The sequence below is a fragment of the Apteryx mantelli genome, chromosome 22 (genome assembly GCF_036417845.1).
Source record: "Apteryx mantelli isolate bAptMan1 chromosome 22, bAptMan1.hap1, whole genome shotgun sequence".
In the NCBI taxonomy this organism is placed as follows: Eukaryota; Metazoa; Chordata; class Aves; order Apterygiformes; family Apterygidae; genus Apteryx; species Apteryx mantelli.
This window is the reverse complement of record NC_089999.1, coordinates 2,289,852-2,310,414: the sequence shown is the minus strand read 5'-3', so window position 1 is coordinate 2,310,414 and position 20,563 is coordinate 2,289,852. Positions and strand designations below refer to the sequence as shown.

General features: G+C 57.6%; 1 protein-coding gene across 1 annotated transcript in view; it reads left to right on the top strand.

Annotated features, from left to right (window-relative positions):
• HIP1 (huntingtin interacting protein 1) overlaps nucleotides 1-19,880 on the top strand; it is a 44,898-nt gene extending 25,018 nt beyond the window's left edge. Inside the window, exons 8-31 of the mRNA XM_067309537.1 lie at nucleotides 782-922; nucleotides 1,669-1,726; nucleotides 5,094-5,169; nucleotides 6,208-6,339; nucleotides 7,257-7,354; nucleotides 8,083-8,155; nucleotides 8,728-8,911; nucleotides 9,029-9,117; nucleotides 9,348-9,464; nucleotides 9,694-9,795; nucleotides 11,035-11,229; nucleotides 11,557-11,704; nucleotides 11,875-11,961; nucleotides 12,185-12,292; nucleotides 12,380-12,516; nucleotides 12,744-12,854; nucleotides 13,156-13,214; nucleotides 13,508-13,601; nucleotides 14,176-14,276; nucleotides 14,458-14,563; nucleotides 15,008-15,131; nucleotides 15,376-15,437; nucleotides 16,310-16,421; nucleotides 17,047-19,880. Of these exons, the coding sequence (XP_067165638.1) occupies nucleotides 782-922; nucleotides 1,669-1,726; nucleotides 5,094-5,169; nucleotides 6,208-6,339; nucleotides 7,257-7,354; nucleotides 8,083-8,155; nucleotides 8,728-8,911; nucleotides 9,029-9,117; nucleotides 9,348-9,464; nucleotides 9,694-9,795; nucleotides 11,035-11,229; nucleotides 11,557-11,704; nucleotides 11,875-11,961; nucleotides 12,185-12,292; nucleotides 12,380-12,516; nucleotides 12,744-12,854; nucleotides 13,156-13,214; nucleotides 13,508-13,601; nucleotides 14,176-14,276; nucleotides 14,458-14,563; nucleotides 15,008-15,131; nucleotides 15,376-15,437; nucleotides 16,310-16,421; nucleotides 17,047-17,057 (2,525 nt within the window). The 3' untranslated portion in view covers nucleotides 17,058-19,880. The remainder of the gene's footprint in view (nucleotides 1-781; nucleotides 923-1,668; nucleotides 1,727-5,093; nucleotides 5,170-6,207; nucleotides 6,340-7,256; nucleotides 7,355-8,082; nucleotides 8,156-8,727; nucleotides 8,912-9,028; nucleotides 9,118-9,347; nucleotides 9,465-9,693; nucleotides 9,796-11,034; nucleotides 11,230-11,556; nucleotides 11,705-11,874; nucleotides 11,962-12,184; nucleotides 12,293-12,379; nucleotides 12,517-12,743; nucleotides 12,855-13,155; nucleotides 13,215-13,507; nucleotides 13,602-14,175; nucleotides 14,277-14,457; nucleotides 14,564-15,007; nucleotides 15,132-15,375; nucleotides 15,438-16,309; nucleotides 16,422-17,046) is intronic.
• Nucleotides 19,881-20,563: the final 683 nt, after the last annotated feature.

Sequence of the window (20,563 nt, the reverse complement as noted above, 5' to 3'; positions counted from 1 at the left end):
CTCTGGAAGGAATGAGATGGGTATGCCGGCAGGGATGCAGGGCCTAGAGAGACTGAAAGGGGGAGCACAGTGCATGTGCAGCCCACCACTGCTGTGTTGCTCCCGGTTCCTCCCCTCTCCATGCCTGTGATGTGCACTGAGCCCTTGATGGCTGGCCCACAGCGCTAAGCAAAAGTGTTCCCATACTTGCATGGGTGCCCTGGGAAACACAGTTGGGAATTTGCTCTCCTGCTGAGCTTGCAAGTGACAAATAGGGAGCAAACAGCTGGATGGCAGAGGGCTGGGTCCCAGCCCCAAGAGCCAGCAGGTCTCTTGTTCCAGGTCATGTTGGCCTAATACAGCTGACCTGCTTCAGACATCTGGTCTGGGAGGAGATGGACCAGCCTTAGAGGGCTGTTGCTGTCCCCCAAATCTAAAATTTAGACCATTAGCTTGGAGCTGGTTGTCTCCCTTGGATCAAGCAAATTCTGGCTTCAACGGTCTGCCCACATCATGTGGCAGATGGAGTCTCCCCAGCACAAGTTTCCATAGCAGAGCTGTGGCTGGTGGCGGGTGCTGAGACTTGCTGAGGGGTGTCTGCAGGCCAAGAACGAAGCCTGCTGTCCTCCAGGCGCTGCAGATGGAAAGGGAATGTCACAGACACACTCAGGCCCATGCCTGCTGATGTGAACTGCCGCACAGAAATCACGTAATACCCTGTGACCTTCCATGCTGAGGGTAACGGTTTCCATGAGTCCCCTGGAACAGGGCCTAAGCACCATCTTTACTTTTCTTCCGGTAGTATTCAACTCCCTGGACATGTCACGCTCTGTGTCGGTCACTGCTGCAGGCCAGTGCCGCCTGGCCCCGCTGATCCAGGTGATATTGGACTGCAGCCACCTCTATGACTACACTGTCAAGCTCCTCTTCAAACTCCACTCCTGTAAGTATTTCCAGGGCTGCCACCTCTCAGGATCGTCATCTACCCCTAATTGCTGGGCTGGACCACAGGCGATTTGCATCAGGCCGAGAGTTCCTGGCACAGCTTTCCATGAAGGTGGATGCTGTGCTGTGCTGCTCTTCTCCCAACAAACCACCCTTTCTCTGCAGTCTTGGGGCTCCCAGCACTTGGTAGCATGAGCCAAAGGCTTGCCATCACAGGCAGGAGGTCTGGCTGGGCTGGACCTCTACATGTGTCTTGGGAGCACATCTCTGTCGTGTCTGAGCACAGCCTCAAGCCTGTGGGAGAATCCAGCTGTTGGTACTGCCCAGCAGTCTGAGTCCTTAGGTTTCTTCACGTTCCCCTTTTAGTCCTGAGTCACAAATGCAGCCTTGCAGTCGCTGGCTTTAGAGAGGCTGGACTAACAACAGTGCATTGCGTGGGCTGAGAAAGCTGCATCTCCCCAGCACCTTGTAGAGACAGCAGCTGAATGCCATCTTGCAACCTTTCTCAGCCCCTGATCCCCCACTGCCCCAGAAAAACATCCTCTCCAGGGCCCTGTGGACATCTCAGGGGATGTGATCCCGCACTTTAGCCCATCCTGCAGCGAGAGGCTGAGCCTGGAGCGTTCAAACCCCAGGAGAAGGCTGACCATCCCTGGGAAGCACCCGTCCTGTATGGCCATGCGGAAGTGATGTGGCCATGCATGTTCCTAGGGAGGTGAGGTTTACATTTGCTTCATCTTCCAGGTCTCCCAGCTGATACACTGCAGGGCCACAGGGACCGCTTCCTGGAACAGTTCAGAAAGTAAGTGCCTGGATGGACAAGTCTCTCACCCGTGGTTCATTTGTAGGTGATACTTTGCATACAGAGTTCAGTTCAGAAGGAGTACCATGCACCCACCCAGAGCTCTGTTCGGTACCGATTGCAGGCCAAGTGGGCCACCAGGACCCTTTATAATTGTGCTCAGCAGCCAAGCAATGGAGGCGGATGAAATGCAGAATTTTGGCTTGGGGCTGAGAAGTCAGCCCAGTCTGACTTCTCTGCCTCTGCTCAGAAATGGCTCTCCTGGAGCAGGGCTGGTTTCTCCAGGACGCCCACTCTGTTTCACTAATCCTCTGCTATTGAATTACTAGATAACTGCGTTATTAATTCTAAAGAGGCATTCAGCCACTAATGGCATTTGATATAAAATGCTAGCTGATGATTTGAAATCCTCAACCATTTAATTGCAGTTTTAACTGCAAAGTGCAGCTGGCATGCTGAGATGAAAGGCTCTCAGGCATTGCCGAGGACCCAGTCCTGCCCTTCCCAACTTTGCTGGAAGTGTTTGATCCATTTAGCACAGAAGCTTTGCTGCATAAAGAAAATGTGTGTTTAACAGGGTCTTTGAAGCTGAGCACAGCAGGTGGCTGCCAGGGAGGCCTGGTGACACCCCAGGACAGCGTGCAGTCGGTGCGGATAGGGTGTTGGGCGCAGCAGGCTGTCACATCTTTGGGAGCTACCCTTTCGCATCATTTTCTGCTCGCAAAGGGCCTGGCTCCCACTGCTCTGCTGGGAGAAGGATGCAACTGTGGTGCGTTTGAAGGAGTGCTGGGGTGACCTGTTCACAGGGCAGAAACCCAACTGGGCTTTTGAGGAAGGCAGAAGTGCAGAGGAAAGACCTGAATCCTGCTTTTTTCCAGAGTAGTTGTCCTTTGAGCAGCGACAGGACACAGTTGGAAATGCTGTTACTGGAGAGACTGCGTGTGCCCCATAGTGTAGTCAAGGCCATTGCCTTTGTGGGTGTGAAGAAGGGAGAAGGGAAGAGATTTCCCTGAGCAGTGTTTAATTTCAAAAAAGGCAAATTGTACAAAACTGAGGAAGCTTGTTAAAAGGATAGAACTTGCAGGTGTCATGGAGACTGTATAACATGCAGCAGTGGGCAGCAATGCTCAGTGTGTTGTCTGTGAAAAGACATTAGAAAAGAGGCTGTGTGTTGGGGAAGCTGCGTGGTTAGGCAGCAAAGCAGGGGTGGCTTTGAGGAGTGAAACACCATCCTTCAGAGCATGCATGGCATGCCCAAACGAGGAGCACAGAGACCAGCCTGGCATGAAAAATCTAAAACTGTAATAAGGCAACACGAAATGAGATCCTGAGGAGCACTTGCTTCAAGCACAGTGTGAGCAATAGTTTTTCACATAAACCAGAGGCTGGTGAGTCACAGCAGTTCAAGGGGAGCGCTTGTGGGAGACAAATTGGGAACAGAAAAACTAAAGGCACTCACAGCAGCAGCGGCCCCTGATCTGGAGCCAGGGTCTGCATGTCTGAGGAACTATCCCAGATTTAAGTATCAATAGCAGAGATTTTAAAAGAAACAGATAAAAGGGGTAGGAACAGATAGGCAGAACCAAGTCGCATTCATCCAGTTATCCAGAAACTCACACGTGAGAGAGTGGCTGTAACATGTTGCTGGAAAATTGCCTGGGTATCTTCATGCCAGAGGACTGCAAAATATTTGAAATCATGCTGTTCTTTAAAAAGGGCTCTGGTGAGAGAGGGAGGGGGAAGAAGGCACTGGTGGGGCTGACCTGGGGCTTGGCACCATGGTGAAACGAGGACGATTTTAATAAAATGATAGAATGGGATGGGGTGAGCATTGCTATATGGTGAAGTTGAGTCAGGGTTTATTAGAGTCCTGGGGGGAATCTGCAGGCACATGCAGAGTGATACAGATGATACAGTGAAAAAGTCTGTTTCCAAAAGCTCCAAAAGAAATTAAGCTGCTCTGGCATGTGAGGGCAGCTCTTTCTTGATTAGTTACTGCTCAAAAGACAGGAGACAAAGTGCTGGACTTAAAAGACAAATGATTCCCTGAGTTTCTCAGGGAATCCCCAGGTGACTGTGCCGGAACCGGTGTTGTTCAGTGTTTTTCTAAATGAGAGAAAAAGAGAGTGAATAGTGAAACCTCACAGCCTCTGATACACAATTATTTAGGGCAGTCGAAACGAAAAGTGACCACAGAGAACAGTGGGAGGACATCACAGTGCCAAGTAACCGTGCAGTGATAGGGCAGCTCAATTCAAGGTCAAACACTGAAATCAGTGCCCCCCCGGGAAAAATACTAGCAACAATGTCAGCACTCATCTAGGCGCTGCATAAGCTCTGGCCACCCAGGACAGGGATGTTGTATCGGATGTGGACAGCACTCAGAAAACAACAGCTCGGTGGCACTGGCACAGCAAGTCGAATGTCAGGGATGGCCGGGAAGGGAACGGAGAGCCAGGGGGTGCTGCTGCACCGCAGTGGCTGTGGTCCCCAGCCCAGGGGGTGTTACAAGAGCAGGAGCAGCCAAGAGAAGAGCAAGGTGTGGGCAGAGGGCCCAAGGAGAAGTTGAATGGACACAGATTTCTTCATTTGAGAAAGGAGACCTTTGAGGGTTATGGTAAAGGTGTGGAGAATCACAAACCAAGTGGAAAAGGGAGAGGGAACAACGCTTTGCTTTTCTCATTTCGCAAAAGCCAAGGTGCCAAAGGAAATGATCAGACAGCAGGCTTAAAATAAACAGTGGAGAGTACTTTTTGGCACAGGATGCTCTTGATGCCAATATTGGAAGTAGCTCGAGAAAGCAGGTAGACCTACTCATGGGAGAGATGCCCATGCAGAGAATTAAATGTGGTGCTGTAGATGTAGCTCCCAGGCTGGAAACCCAGACCCACTGATTGCTGGGAGTATAATGGGAGCAGTGTTTTTTTCTGCTGTCCCCTCAAGCATGCAATTTTGGCCACTTCAGGGACAGGACAGAGAGGGGGCTGGACCTCTGGTCTGACCAAGTGCAGCCATTCTCCTGTGGTTCTCAGTTTTGGGTCCTTCTCTCTGCTTTTCTGGTCCGTCCCTTCGGGGTTTATGGGAGAAGGCCTGTGGGGTTCAATATTTGCCAGTATTTGCTTCTTATACGGAGCAAGAGGTGGGAGGCTGGGATCTGGGGGGCCTTCGCAGATCTTGCTGTGGGTTTGATGGCAGCACACACCACTGTCCCCTCCAGCACAGAGCAGCAACTCAGTGATGCTGCTCTGGAGCCAGGCGAGAGGTTGGAGGAGGCATGCGGAGGAGCTGCCCATGTGGGTATACGTGAGAAAGTGGGGCACAGCATGTGGAGAGCCTTCCTTACCAACCTCTGCCCTTCTTCTTTCAGGCTGAAGGACCTGTTCTATCGCTCCAGTAACCTGCAATACTTCAAGCGGCTGATTCAGATCCCACAGCTTCCAGAGGTGAGAGCCACAGATCTGGGTCTGCCCGGGGCATGGGGAACACTCGCCATTCCCATGGCCAGGATTTGCAGCAGGGGCGCAAAGGTGTGCTCCCCTTCCAAGGGCTGGAGGAGACTCGGGACTCACTGTGCAGCTCTGTGGCCAGAGCTGATCAGAGCCCAGATGTGCTATAAGGGCCTCCAGTTTGCAGAGGTTAACAGAAGCGCACAGTTTGCACAGCCTCGCAGTTGGAGCTGGACGGATCGGGGCTGGTGTCTGCAGCCACAGCTTGCCGGGGCTGGTGCGCCACTCCTGCAAGTGAGGGAGCTTCTTTCAGCTGCTTTCTGCATATCTGGGTTGCACGCCCAGTGGCCAAGCTGCATGCTTGCTTCCTAAGGGAGTTTATCCAGCTCCTGAGAACAGCCAAGAGCAGAGCGTGGCCTGAGGTTCATCCCCAAAGGCCTTCCTGGGTCTGACCCTTTGGGAAGGAGATGCTCCTCTGGCTGCTGCTGTCCCTGCCCGGGGCTTTGGTCCAGGATCCCTTCTCGGGGCAGCAGAACTGGGAGGTGCAAGGAGCAAAATGACTTTCCAAACTGTAAACGTCATGCTCAGCTCCTACGATGAGCCTGCGGCGTGATGCCACTCCACGTCTACCTCAAGCTCTGCCTCCTGGAGCCAAAGCTGCCTGCAGAGCTGGCCACAGCAGGGACAGCCCCTCACACCCTGGTTGTAGCAGATTTAAGACCTATTTTGTTCTGGAAACACAACGCCTCAGCGCTGAGCCCAGCCCTAACCAGGCATCTGCAGAGCGGAGGGCTGGGCCTGCAATATGTCGGCAGAGGGGACACGAACTGTGTTTCTGGTGCATGTTGCAGGCACAGCAGCCAGAACGGAGTGCAGCTCCCACCTCACTGAACCACAGCCTTGCTAGGGCATGTTCCTAGCCAGCTCTGGGGCTGCTGGGGATGGCAGTAGGGCTGGATTTAGGCCAGTTGTGTCTGAAGTCCTGTGGAGGGGCAGGTCTCAGCACTGCGTAGCCACACTCTCCTCCCTTGCCAGAACCCTCCCAATTTCCTGCGAGCCTCGGCACTGTCGGAGCACATCAGCCCCGTGGTGGTCATCCCTGCTGAGGCATCTTCCCCAGACAGCGAGCCCATCACTGATCTAGTGGAGATGGACACGGCGTCACAGGTGAGCCACCAGGAGCCTCCTCCGGGCTCTCCTAGCTGCGATCTGCCTCTCTTGCTGTGAAAAGGGTCTCATCCGCCCATGGGTTCCACAGCCAGACTGCGTCCAGGGTTGTCTCTCCAAGCTGTGATTTGGTTGGATCTTAGAAAGCAGAAAGCGGTGAAGGCCTGGAGCCTGTGGGGCTGAGAGGCATTAAGGAACCTCCACGCAGAGGGCCGTGTTGGCACTGTGTGTTCCCAGGGGGTGGGTGCCCACAGGGCTGCTGGGAGCACTGCATAGTCTGGGGAGGCTGAAGTGATGCCATGGTGCTTCTCTTAACAGTTTGGTGCCCTCCAGTGATGACTGGCTATATACGTTTTGCTTCCCAAAATTGCCCTGAAGCTCTACAGGCTTGTGCTAGACCTCCTTCCCAAGGGCCCCGGGCTGGATGTCACTGAGGCTGGGAGAGGCGATCCTCACAATGGCTCTCCCTGGCTGTTCAGCATTTCGGGAGGGAAACCGGTGTGCAGTGAAATGGCATTGGGGATCTCCCTCCCCAGGAGTTAGTTGGGAGCAGACCATAGATGCCTCATGTTAAACACCGGGGTCTGATTTTCTGTATTGGACACCCATAAGTGAGGCTGCGCAGCACAGGGCAACAGGAAAATTCAGTCCTGTAGCAGCTGCCCCAGGTGTCCAGGTGACACAAGGAGTCAACAGCCCTGCTGACAGACATAACATAGCAACGCATAGCAGGCAGGTCCAGGCATTGCCCACGGATTGGCTCTGTAGGGCTCAGCACCCTCCTGCCTCCACCACCCCGCTGGGGGCTTGTGCTACAGCCAGGAAAGCTGGGGGACCTGGGGCTCCATGCATTCCTCCTTGGGGTGTCTCAAGCAGGTTTGGGTTGACTCACTGGCTCTGCATTTCTCTCCCCCCAGAGTCTGTTTGACAATAAGTTTGATGACATCTTTGGCAGTTCTTTCAGCAACGATCCTTTCAACTTCAACAGTCAGAACGGGATGAACAAGGATGACAAGTGAGTTCTCCCTGCGGAGCCTCCGCGGCTTCTCCTCTCCCTGCAGGGCTTCACGCTCGGGTGCTGTTCCTGCATGCTGAGGCCTGGGTCTCCCTCCCAGGGGGCAGTTTATCCGGAGTCCACTCCGGAGAGCACCTTTGAGCCATGAGCCCAAGCCTGCAGCTCTGCGATACCGTGAGTGGTAGAAATGGCCTGGAGCAGATCTGGAGCTCTGTGTTGCGCAGCAGGAGCAGATGCACGCAAGTCTGCTGTGGGGTGGCTGCTGCATGCTCCCAGCCCTCATGGCAAAGGAGAGATCTCCTCTCCCAAGGCCACCTGTCCACCATGCTGGCAGGCGCCATCAGGCCATCTTAGAGACCCTGTGGCCAGATCCAGACCAATCCCAGGATCTCCATACGTCTCTCTTGCTCTTCTGTTATGCAGAAGAGGAGCTGAAGCATCTGGTTTTCTGTCAGGGCTCTGCATTATTCATGTACCTTTGTCACATCCCCGTCCCCTTTCTAAGATAAGCTGGCAATTTTTGTATGCAAAGAAATTGAAGGATCCCGATAGTCTTCAGTGCTTGTCCCCAAGCCACAGTCTTCTCTGGGGAACAGGCACACAGGGATTGGCTCAGCTGTGCCCAGTGGATGTGGCAACACTGCAGTGTTATTCTCTCCTAATCTCTACACCTCCGTGCTGGTGGTCGGGAGCACGGAGGAGGCATTTGGTGTCTCTCTCCTTCCCAGGGACCGGTTAATTGAACAGCTTTACAGGGAGATTGGTGCCCTGAAGGAGGAACTGGAAAACTTCAAGGCTGAGGTGGGTTTATAACCATCCTGTTTGTGTTTACATGGCTGGGGCATTGCTCTCAGCAGCACTGGAGGTGAACGGGCCCCAGCGATCCCAGGGCAGGATGAGGTCTGGAAGCTTGCGTTGTGAACGGGCCCAGCGTGGGGCACTGGACCCTCAGCCGCTGGCTGCTCAAGGGGGTGCTGTGCCTCTGTGAGCTGCTGGTCCCAGGCCTTGACCATGTCTGTGGGTCTATCCTGCCTGCTGCTCCCCCGGTTCTGGGTCCTGGGGAGCAATCTCTGTAGGTACAAGGAGTCTGTAGGTGTGCTGGGTCACGGTTCCCCAGCGCCCACGGGCAAGGGGCCCCACTGGCCACGGCAGACAGCCCTGACAGGGCTGAAGCACCCAGGCTGCACCTCTGCCGGGGGAATGAAACTCACTCCCAGACCCAGTTTAACCTGCCGCAGCTGATGCTCCGGCTGGTGTGTTCGGGGCTGTCCCCAAGTCCCTGCCAAGTGCCCCAGGGTGCTGCCAGCAGGGCACACACTAAACAGACAGCCGCCAGGAGCTGCCGGCACATGCCCAGCTTGCTGTCCCCGCAGAGCGAGCGGCGAGCCCTGCAGCTGCGCGGGCGCATCAGCGAGCTGGAGGCCGAGCTGGCCGAGCAGCGGCATCTCAAGCAGCAGGCCCTGGACGAGAGTGAGTTCCTGCGTGCGGAGCTGGAGGAGCTGAAGAAGCAGCGGGAGGACACCGAGAAAGCACAGAGGAGCCTGACGGAGATCGAAAGTGAGGAGAGGGGTCTGGCCCAGCAGGTCCACAGAGACGGGGATGCTGGGGCAGGGGATCTGCTGCCGGGATGCTGCTGGGTGCTCACCTTGCTGTGCACACGTGTGTATGTGGCAGGGAAGGCGCAGGCGAATGAGCAGCGATACACCAAGCTGAAGGAGAAGTACAGCGAGCTGGTGCAGAACCACGCCGACCTGCTGCGGAAGGTAGGCTCCTGGCCTGGCCTGGTGGCCTTTGGCCATCTCCCGTCAGCCGCCGCAAGGTGATGCCCTGCACAAATGCTCTCTAGAGCTTTCCTGATTGCTCTGCCTGGGTGGGAGCACCTGGGTTTTGCCCCAAAAGTGAGCTGGGGCCGGGGTGGGAGGCTGGCACTGGCCAAGGGAGGACAGGAGGTCAGGTTGGGCAGCCATTGAGCTCTCGAACGCTCTGTCCTCAGAACGCAGAGGTCACCAAGCAGATGACAGTGGCAAGACAGGCCCAAGGCGACGTGGAGCGGGAGAAGAAGGAGTTGGAGGACTCCTTCCAGCGGGTGAGCGAGCAGGCCCAGAGGAAGGTGAGTCAGGGCCCAGAGCAGAGTGGAGAGGTCCCAAGCGGTGCCAGGACAGGGGCATGCAGTGGGGACAGGGCTGAGGCCCCGTGCTCAGATGGGTGCAAGGGAGGAGGGCAGAGGGCTGGGGAACTGCAGGGTAAGGGGCAGGAGTGCTTGGGAGGGCACTCGACTAGGAGCCGGGGCCAGCACCCCTGTGGGGTGCGGACTTGGGACCACTTTGTTCTGCCTGCAGTCTCAGGAGCAAACAGAAGTCTTGGAAACATTAAAGCGGGAGCTGACAGCCAGCAAGCAGGAGCTGCAAGCCCTTCAGGGCACGCTGGAGTCCAGCACGCAGGTGAGAGCGCTTCCTCTCGGCCCCTTGGGCCACACTGGTGCTGCTGCCACCCCATGCTGGGCCTGTCATCCTCCCGTGGCCTCACTGCCTCCGCAGCCACCCTGGCACTGCAGCCCTGTTCTGATCACCTTAGCATGGGCCGGTTCCTCTGGTTCCTCACCGGTGGGCCTCGGGATATTTATTCAGCCCTGCCCAGAAAACCCAGACAAAGGGTGGCCATTGCAGTAGTCAGATAAAACAAAGCGTTACCCATCAAGATGCCATCAGCTTGATAACCCACTTGCTTTCTTCACTGTTTCCAGATCCACATGGTTTTAGCGATCAGCACCACGGGGTTTAACACTCGTGGATGTGAGAGAGCATGAAGCAGTACTCCCTGGAATCAGTACTCCCTAGCAGTAGCAAATCACCTAGCTGGAGGGGCAGGGCCTGCCAAGGGCAGCAAGGATGGAACCTGGGAACCCTTCAGAGCTAGCAGGACTCTAGTTCAGTGCAGGCAGTCCAGGGAGCTGCCTGCCTCTCCACAGCCTGCCCCAGACCCAGCAGCTAGGCAGAAAGCAGGTGCCTGTCACCACCATGTCTGTGCTGTAAAACTGCCCTTCCTGATGGAAAAGCCGAAAGATTTGCTCTCATTCAGGGAAGGCAGGAATCACTGAATGAAATCCCCAGTGGTGGTAGGAGTCAGATAGGATGGCTCTGCCCCGCTGTAAAACTAGCAGGCAGTGTGTGCCTCGTGTTACAAGTCTCTTTATGCCATGCCAGAAGGTCTGTCAAGCCCATGAAGATGTGGTCCTTCACTGTGTAGGACTGCAGGGCTTTTTCCAGGCTCATTATAGAGGTTGGTGCATCAGGAACTGGCAGGAGCTCTCCTTCCCCGGGGGCAGACAGGCAGGCTGCAGCAAGACACGCTCAGGACAGAGCCAGCTCCAGAGCTGGCAGCCAGCACCTTTCATCCACACCAGCTTCACTCACATATCAGGGTGACGACAGTCATCAGCCGATAAAAGCAAAATGACAACTCCAGGGAGCCTCGGCTGGTCCCACGCAAGGCCATCATGTCCTGCAAGGTTGCTGCCTGGACACAGTGGATGTAGGGCTGTGACACACCAAGCAGGGATGGTAGGGGCGGACTGGGTCTTGGCCTGGAACAAGCCATGAGCAATTCCCCAAATGCAAGGGTTTGTCTCTTCCCTGTCATGCCGTCAGCAGAGCTCTGATACCTGTTTTGTGCCCATCCAGCTGGGCGTGGAGCAGAGCACCAGGATAGCAGGCCTGGAGCAGGAGAGGGACAGCCTGAGCCAAGCGGCGGAGCAGCATGGTGAGGAGATGGCAGCCCTGCGGGCTGAGCTTCAGCAGCTGCGGGACACACTCAGCAGCGAGAAGGAGAGCAGCAAAAAGGTGTTGGAGATGCTGCAGACCCAGCTGAAAGACAAGGTACCCCGACATGGCATGCTGGCTAGCACCAGCACTGGGGCATCCTGGCATTGCTTGGCATCCCAGCAGCGTGCTGGAGCCCAAGGGCTGCTCCGACCATGCTCAGAGGAGCCACACAAGGAGCTGCACTCCCCGGCACATGGCTATTTGAGTTCTGCTCAGCTGGCCACTTGGGTTGTAGCAGAGCAATGCAGAGCCTTCCTCCATGCTGAGACCCACTGCAGGTCTTTGGCCATCAATAAGAGCTGGAGGCAACAGTGGGGCATCAGGGGATTGCGCTAACCAGCTGGGGCAGCAAGGGCACTGATCCCCACGTTGGCTCTACAGGAGAACGTGGAGCAGGCCCTCCAGCAGAGCCTCAGCAAGGAGCAGTTTGCCCTGCTGCAGGGCACCGTGCGGGAGGCAGAGCAGATGGTGCAGGACTCCCTCAGCCGCCTTGAAGACCCTGCTCACATCAGCTGCACGAGCTCAGCAGGTAAGTCCTGTTTTCCTCCAACATCCAATGGTGCCCTGTGCCTCGTAGCCGGCAGCACCCCCAGCTGCAGGCAGCCACAGTGCAGGCAGGACAGCCTGGCCATGCAACAGGGCTCTGCTGTGCACAGGGATGCACAAAGTCTTGGAGTCCCGTCTCTTGTGTGTCTGCAGATTACCTCCTGTCCAGGACGCTGGCAGCCTCTGACTGCATAGAGAGGCTTCAGGATGCACACCGCAAATACCTTTCCAATCGCACAGGTGAGAGCCAGGCAGCCCCAGGCTCAGGCAAGGGGCTCGGATGGGTGGAAGGGACAGCTCCAGCACACAGCAGGGTGCAAGGCCCTGGGGCTTCCTGGCATGTGCAAAAGAAGCTGAGTAGTGCCGAACGGGCTCGCCCCATCATCGTTCCAGCTCAGGGCACACCGCCTGGCCCGCAAGTGCCTGCTTTAACTGAGCCATGTGCCCTCTCTCCTGCCCGCAGACATGAGCAGCCTGCTGCCCTGCGTGGCCCTCTTTGCCCACCTCATCAGCGACACCATCTTGCAAGGAAGCGCTACCTCCCACATGGCCCCCATGGAGCCTGCTGACCGTGAGTGCTGTGGGGCCGGGGAGGGCAGGGTGCTGGGTGCTCTTGCCCCACGCATGGCTTCCTCAGCCTCCCCTGTGGTCTGGCCAGGTCTGCTGGAGGCCTGCAAGCAGTGTGGGAGCGAGGCCATCAGCTACCTCAGCGCCCTGAAAGAACCGGGCACCCTGGAGGGCGCTGACTGCACACCAGTGAGGAACTGCCTCAGCCACATCAGCGCCATCGGGGAGGTGGGTGCGTGGAGCCAGGCCTCATGCTGCATGGGCCTTCACCCCTGGGTGGGCGCCGGAGGCCTTGGCAGGCTCCCGAACGGGATGGGCTGGGGAAAGGAGGATCAGGACATCGGGGACGGCAGCCTGTCTCATGTGCCCTGTCCCCCGGGGCTGGTGGGCACCAGTGGAAGGGGTTGTGCTGGTGCTCTGCCGCCTTCAGACGCTCCCTTGTGTCCTGGCCCCAGGCGCTGCGACCCAAAGGGCTGGATGTCAAGCAGGAGGAGCTGGGCGATCTGGTAGACAAGGAGATGGCAGCTACTTCGGCAGCTGTAGAAACTGCGGCTGCCAGGATTGAGGTGAGCTGGCCCTGCCGGGGCTGCCCTGCAGGGTTGCTGCGAGCCCCGAGCCCGCACTGGCTGTTCCCGAGGCTGTGGGTACTGCAGCCAGATGAAAGCCCAAAATCTCTGAAAACCCCCATGGTCCGAGCAACACCTCCTACCTGCTAGCAAAGCAGGAGCCAGAGCTGGGCTGGCAGTGGGCCGGCATCCAGCTGGGACACACTGCCTCTCCAAATGGTGCTGTTGGCAGTGATGGGCATGGAAGGGAGCCCCTTGGCAGCGCACGTGCAGCTCACTGTGGGTTTTTCCCCCGTATCAGGAGATGCTGAGCAAAGCCCGGGCCGGTGACACTGGTGTCAAACTGGAAGTGAACGAGAGGTGAGTGCTGGCCAGGGCCCTGGAGGTCATAGTTTAAGACACTGGTTTATATCCAGGCACTAAGAGAGGAGGAGGAAGGATTTGGGGGATGGAGAAGTGACCCTGGGAGCCAAGTCAGTCAGGCCTGCTCTCCCACAGAACTGGGCCTACTGCCCTTGGTGTTGGCCGGGAAAGCGTTTACCCCAAGGTGTTGGGGTCTTCTTGCTTGCCTCCCTGCCCTGTGACCACTGTGGGATTTTGAACATGTGTGGCTCCCTGTGGCTCCCTGTGGCTCAATGAATTTTGTCTCGCAGGATCCTGGGGTCCTGCACAGGTCTCATGCAGGCCATCCAACTGCTGGTTCTGTCATCCAAGGACCTCCAGAGAGAGATCGTGGAGAGCGGACGGGTGAGCAGGCCCAGCGCCCTGTGGGCAGGGAGGCGAACCCTATGCCGAGACCCCAACCACCAGGGACCTCAGCCCTGACCTCCTGGGTGCCTGCCCAGCCTGGCATCCCCTTTTGAGCCATGGGCCTCCTGTGGCCATGCTGCTCCGAGCTCTGGCCCCTGTTACAGGAAGGCAGAGACCCAGGCTACCAGCCAGAACAGCTCTCAGGATTAACACTGACTACCAGGATCTCCAGTCCCAGGCCTCAAGGTCTTCCCCTGTCTGGCAGCACCTGGCATGTTGCTGAGCTTGCTGACCTCTGTTGCATGCCCTGAAGGGTTTGAGCACCCTTCCTACAGCCCCTCATGCTGTTCAGGGGAGCCTGTGACATCCAGGGTTTGGGTGTCTACCCAGCTTGCCACATACATCCTAAACTACCTCCTGAATTGCTCCATTTCCCTAAGAGCAGAGGTTTGGGGGCACCCCGGGCACCCAGGCCCTATTGCCTCAGCTAGCACGTCTGGGGTGGGGGCACGTGTCAGTCCCCCTTTCTCCAGCATGCGAACACATGTCTTTCTCCTCTGCCAATCCACAGGGCGCAGCATCCCCCAAGGAGTTTTACGCCAAGAATTCCCGCTGGACAGAGGGTCTCATCTCTGCGTCCAAGGCCGTGGGTTGGGGAGCAACTGTCATGGTGTAAGTGCCACCATGACTGGTGGAGGGTGTCAGGGTCCTGCTGTCCCCAAGGGGAGGGCTCAGCAGAGAGAGGAAGGGTGAGAGACGAGCAGCCCCTGGCAATGGCAGGGAGCATGTGCATCCAGGGCTGGACGCGACCTGCTTGAAGGAGGCCCCAGCCTCTCTCTCTGACCTCCTGTAGCGATGCTGCTGACCTGGTGGTACAAGGGAAAGGGAAATTCGAGGAGCTCATGGTGTGTTCCCACGAGATCGCAGCCAGCACCGCGCAACTGGTGGCAGCCTCCAAGGTAGGAGCCCTGCATGGTGCCCAATGCAAATGCACCCAGATCGTTCCCCCCTCCACTGCCCAGGACTGGGGGTGACTGTTTGCATAGCTTGGCTGCTCCCTCGAGCACCACCAGCTCCATGACCGCTTCCTTGCAGAGATGCAACTGAGCCCAGTGCTGCAGCGGAGGCTGGTCCCCAGCCCTGCAAGCTCATGCAGGTGCGGTGCTGCCCGTGTCTTGGCTCTGAAGATGCAGCAGCTCCAGCCTCAAGCGGGCAGGAGCAGGGCATCCCCCCATCTGCCAGCTTTGCTTGGAGGAACACACATGCTGCTCTGGTGGCTCCCAGCAGGGCTGGCCAGGGCGGTGTGAAGGCACAGCAGAGCAGCAAGCTGGTTTGGCAGGTCCTCTCCCTTGCATGGTGTACCTCCTGGAGAGCAAGCACATCGCTTCTCTCTTCCCTGGCAGGTGAAAGCAGACAAAGACAGTGCCAACCTGTCCAAGCTCCAGCAAGCCTCTCGGGGTGTCAACCAGGCCACAGCCGGTGTGGTGGCCTCCACCAAGTCAGGGAAGTCACAAATTGAGGAGAAAGGTAAGCACAGGGCCCGCAAGCCCTCTCCCAGAGCACGGACCTGTGCAGAGATCCCTGCTCTTTGTGCTGTGTTCAGCTGGCCGTCTCCACGTGCGTGGTGGTTTCTGCCTGTGGCTGCCACTCTCTGCCCGTGTTCCCACTGGCCATGAACTCTGTCCAGTGCCTGGGAGCTGGTGGAGCCAGGGAGGGGACGCCAAGCTGAGGACCAAGCCTCATGGGGAGGGTGTGTCTTCTTTCTCTGCAGACAGTATGGACTTCTCCAGCATGACACTAACCCAGATCAAGCGTCAAGAAATGGACTCTCAGGTAGGACGTTTCTCTGTGCTTTTGGATACCCACCTCCTGCTGTTTCTGGCATGTTTGGGCTATTGAGAGAGTCCCCAGGCAGACTGTGGCGGGGAGAGGTAACACGAGGGCTGTGGGCTGACATTGCCACCCGTTCCCGAGGAAGGGGAGCTCTGCATGCTCACTGGGGATCTCTTTCCCCAAATGCAGCGTGTGGGGGCACCGTGCGCTGTGCTGCTCATCTGCTGGCCATGTGGAGCGCATGGGCATGGAGCATGCCTGGCTCCCAGGGTACTGCTATCTTGTCCGGAAAGCACAGGGCGTGAAGGCAGAAGCCTAGCAGGGGCCTGGGCTTGCCCGGAAGCTATGTGCGGTTGTTCCCCAAGTGTCCCCTGAGCGTTCCCCATTGGAGCTTCTGTTCCCCTCGCAGTGCAATAGGCCAGCTCAGTTCTGGCCTCCCTCTGCACCTTCCCTGTCATGCTGCCCCACAGCACCTGCCTCCATTTAGCATCAGGCAGCCCTGACAGCTCCTTTCTTGTCCCTTCCTTGCAGGATCCCTAAGAATTTCCGAGTCAGCCCTCCCCTCCCTTCACAGACGGTACTCGGCCTTACACACATTTGTGCTCTGTCCCCTCTCCAGGACCACGTGCCATTAGAGCATTAATTGGATGTGCATTGGGGGAAACTTTGGGTTTAATATCAGGAAGGCTGCAGGTGTAAGAAGAACGTGCTCAGCTTGGCACATCTCTGTGCACAGGCACAGCTAGTTTTGGAGGGCCGAGTTGCAGCAGAAATTCATGGAGCACATGGGTGGCCGAGCCAGCTGTGTCACCAGCAGTGGCCAGTGCCCTGGGATGCAGTAGGGCGGTAACAGAGTGCGCTTTGTCTTTCAGGTGCGTGTGTTGGAGCTGGAAAACCAGCTGCAGAAAGAGCGGCAGAAGCTGGGGGAGCTCCGCAAGAAGCATTACGAGCTGGCAGGAGTGGCAGAGGGCTGGGAGGAGGATGGTAAGCATCCTGCGGGCAGGAGGTTGGGCGTGCCGCAGGAAGCCCGTAGCCTGGTATGCACTGGATGGCAGTCCGAACAGGTTGGCACCAACTGCACCAACGGCCATGGGGGCCAGGCAGCAGCCATTCCGACTGTATCTGCTTTCTCCCATCCATCCTGCTCCTTCTGGGAAGCCACTCAGGGAAGGAGCAAGGCAGGCAGGGAACCCTGGCCACATGGTCATGCACTGGTGCCTCTGCCAAGACCTGTGCAGGAACTGCAGGCAGGCTCTTAGCAGGCACGGGTCTCACAAGCAGAGCTCTAGGAGCTTGGGAATAGTCAGCAGACATGGCCAAAACCCTGTGGGGAGTCTGGCATGTGCAGGAGCCTGTGGACAGCTATTAAGAACCTGGCCCACATCCATTCCCACCGCCGCCTCTCTTAGGAGCCTCACTGCTCCTCTGGGTCCTCCTGTACGTGCTGCGGCTCAGCCCCAGGGCTCTGCTGACAGCTGATTCCCACGCGCTTGTGCGCTACCGGTGCTCTGCTGCCCTTGAGCCATACCGCGAAGCCCTGGGGGGAGGCAAAGGGATCCTTGATGGGGTGTGTTGCTCTGCACCCACTCACTGTCTCTCCTCTCTCCAGCTGCAGACTAGCTCCCTGTGCCAGAAGCAGCCATCCGCAGACGCCCCTTTGGTTGACTGGGACCCAGCTTGGAGCAGCCCTTTCAGAAGATTCACAGTAAACTGGTGCAAAATCCACCCCGAAGCACATGTCCTCTGCGTTCCCCAAGAGCCACCTCCAGCGCCGGAGGACCGAGAGCCATGTTGCCGCTGGGGGAGGCCCCGGGACCAGGAGCAAGGGGTCCCCAGCCACCCTGCCTCACGCCAGCTGCAAACTGCACGTGTATTTATTAGAGCTGCTTGGGGGTCTCTGGGGTGGTCTCTAACCCTTTAGTTTTGTTTTTGCACAGATTCTCTGAACTGTTTGGCCCAGGTCCGGCTGATTGAGAGCATTAGGGTTTCCTTCGCCTCTTGCCGCTTCTCCAGCCTTAACGCGTTAACTGGCTCAGCGCGAATACCCCGCCAGGAGCCTGCCGTGGTGCAAAGGGCCATGGGCCCAGCGGCATGGGGATGGAGCAAGGTCAGGAATCGGCTCTCCTGGTGCTGCTGGGCCATCTCTGGGCTTGGTGCTAGGCGTGCTCCTCCGGCCCTACACAGCCTCCCCTCCCACTCAGCTGCTGGGAGCAGCAGAGTTGGTGTGGTGTGTGATCCTGCCGGTGGGGGCACTACGAGTGCCTTTGGCTGCTGTTAAGAGCCAGAATCCTGTGTGACTGTGGGGTCAGGAGCTCATTCACACGTGGCAGATGATCTCCAGCAGCCTGGGATGCTAAGCCCCAGCCAGTAGGAACTACTGCCTCCTATGAGCCCACTGTCTGCAGAGCTTGCAGGCCCAGTGGGTGGCGGGGACAAGTCCATGTCAGCTGGCCCAGCCCATGGCTCCGAGTGCCGGGAGGCACTGGCCATGCTGGGAACAGTCAGCAATGAGGAGGGACTTGGGTCAGCAGCAGGAGAAAGGCTGTGATGAGCTCCTGGCCCCTTGTCCCAAAAGTGCCCTCCCAGAAGCAATGCTTGGAGCGGAAGAGCTGGGCCGGCTGGCCCAGAGCATGTGGCCTGGGGGTCCTTGAGCAGCGTTGCCCTGTGCTGTCTTGCCCTAACAGATCACTGTGTTAATGCCAGCAATAAACCACTCTACAAGGTGCTTGGCTTGCGCTTGGGCAACATCTGCTCCCAAGCTACCTACTGCTGGAGCCACTGCGCAAGTGTTAGCTGCAGGCCAGCAGCTCCCAGAGGCATGGAGTGGCTATGGGGCAGCAGCACAGAGGGGTCGGGGTCCCCCCGCGTCCTCACCACCACCTTGGGTGCATGGAGGTGCAGCAGTGCTCACGTTCCCCAGCACCCCAGGGGCAGCCATCAGGGCAGGTGCTGGATGTACAGCCCAGGCTGGGGAACCTTTGTGCCTTGGAGCAGGGGATGCTGAGGGCTGGGGGTTGTCTGCCAGCTCCCACCCCTCCTGGCCCCTGGCTCATCTTGCTGCAGGGTTGCCTTTGCCCTGCAGAGCCCCCGCTGTGGGGACAGTGGTGTCAGACTGGTGCGCAGCAATATGCAGCAATGTTATTGTCCCAGGCAGCCAACCTCTGCTCGCCTGCCCCCATCCTGCCAGCACCAAGGCTCTTTGGCTGGGACGTGCCTGCAGCCGAGCCGGAGAGCACATCCAGCTCCCTTCATGCAGCTGAGGCTCTCCAGTCCCAGCTCAATGGCATCGCTGCCTGCACGCTCCCTGAGCCAGCTTTAGAAAGCTCCTGGTTCTGGGGGTCAAGACAGCAGGACCAGATCCTGAGTGGGTGCTGGGCGTGCAGGATTTGGCCCTTATCCCTTTAGGAAGTGGTGGCGGTAGTTGGCACGGCCTGTCCAAGGACTGAATGGGCTTTCTGGAGGGGACTGGGTAGTCTCAGCACCAGTCACCTGGGAATGCCAGGCTCAAGGTGGAGACTGCTATCACTCAGAAGTGCCGTCCTTTCCGGTGACGTCTGCCAGCTGGGCCAGCCCTCTTTGCTGGCTGGCACTCGTACCGGTGGGATCCACCTGTCTCCCCCTGCCCAGGCATCCCAGCATGTCCCCTCTGGGCCAGCACACTCACCACCCCTTGGGAAATGACACCATGGTGCCCTGGGGCTGCCATGACTGTCTGACAAGCCATGTGTAAGGACCCGGTGCCCCCCGCATCCCATGGCCAGCCCTGGATCCCTCTGCAGCAGCTACTGCCAAACTGCCTGCCCTGAACCTCCACCATGCCCGCGGATCCTTCGCCACCTCTTGAAGCAACGCAGGGCTTCCTACCCTGGGCTTTCACTGCCCCCAAGTCCCAGCGTAGCCGTACCGCATATGCCACTTACCTGAGCCCTGACCTGCACGGGCTCCGCATCCCGGCACGCCGGCCCCCCGGAGCCAACACAGGACCAGAGCTAAGGCAACTCTGGCCTCCCGGCATCTCCAAAAGCAATATGAACAATCCCATTGCTGCAGGACACAAGGAGACTTGGGTGGTCCTGAAAACCCTGCCTGCCTGTTTCTGGGGTCTCACCTCTGCAGGTAACCCCCAACTACCTCAGGTTTCCAGGCTGTGTCCAAGCTGGGCTGGGCCCCCGGGGTGGCTGGAGGAGGGATGGAGGGATTCAGCCGAATCTCGGTGAAATGCGATACCGCTCTCAAATTGAACTGACTTTTCCTTGTCTTTCTTTTTGTAACTTTCCCAAATGTTGAGGTGAAGGAACCTCAACACGAGCAGTTCCCGCAGCACCAGACAGCTCGTAGCCGGCGTCTGGCTCGCGGAGGGTAATGGGCACGGCTGGTTTCCAATGCAGGTCTTTTTCATTGTATAATATGTTGTGTGTTTTCAATTTTTAAATAAAGACTTCAGCCCAGCTGTGCTAGCTTTGGAGGTTATTTGGAGGTTGGAAGCTGTGCTGCCACTTGGAGCGCATAAGCCAACTCATTCTCTGGTGGTGCTAATGGTTGTTAGCTGGTGGGGGTCCCCCATGTCCCCAAGGGCTCTGGTGCAGGCACAAGGCACTCTGTGGTTGTGCTGGCCTTGGCGCTGGTGTCTGCACTAATGTCGTGTATACTCAGCCCAAAGAAAGTAACTCTGGAAGACGTTACCAGTGTGACCTGGGTAGCATTCTGGTGGTGACAACCCCGTGTCCCCAGTGAAAGAGCTGGCCCCTTCCACCTGGCTCTGTCCCCAGTGTGTGGGGCATCTTGTGCAAGTGACCCCCCCCCCCAGCATGTCTGCAGTCCCTAGGAAGAAGGTGACACCAACCTTCCTTGGAAGGGGCTTGGAGAGAGACAGGACCTTTTCTCTGCTCAGATCCCAAGGAATAGCCTTGACTTTGTCCATCCCCTCCAGCCCTCCAGTCATTTCCCAGTGGGTTGCTGATGGACTTGTTGGGAGCTGCAGGGTCATGGGCTCCCATGCAGAGCCAGCTCCATTCCTCCTCTGGGCTGTGATGTTGGGTCAATCCAGAGCAGTCATAGCATGGGAGCTCCGTCCTGCTCCCATACTCGCCTATGGCTCTGGCTCGCGATGACTATAAATGGAGTAT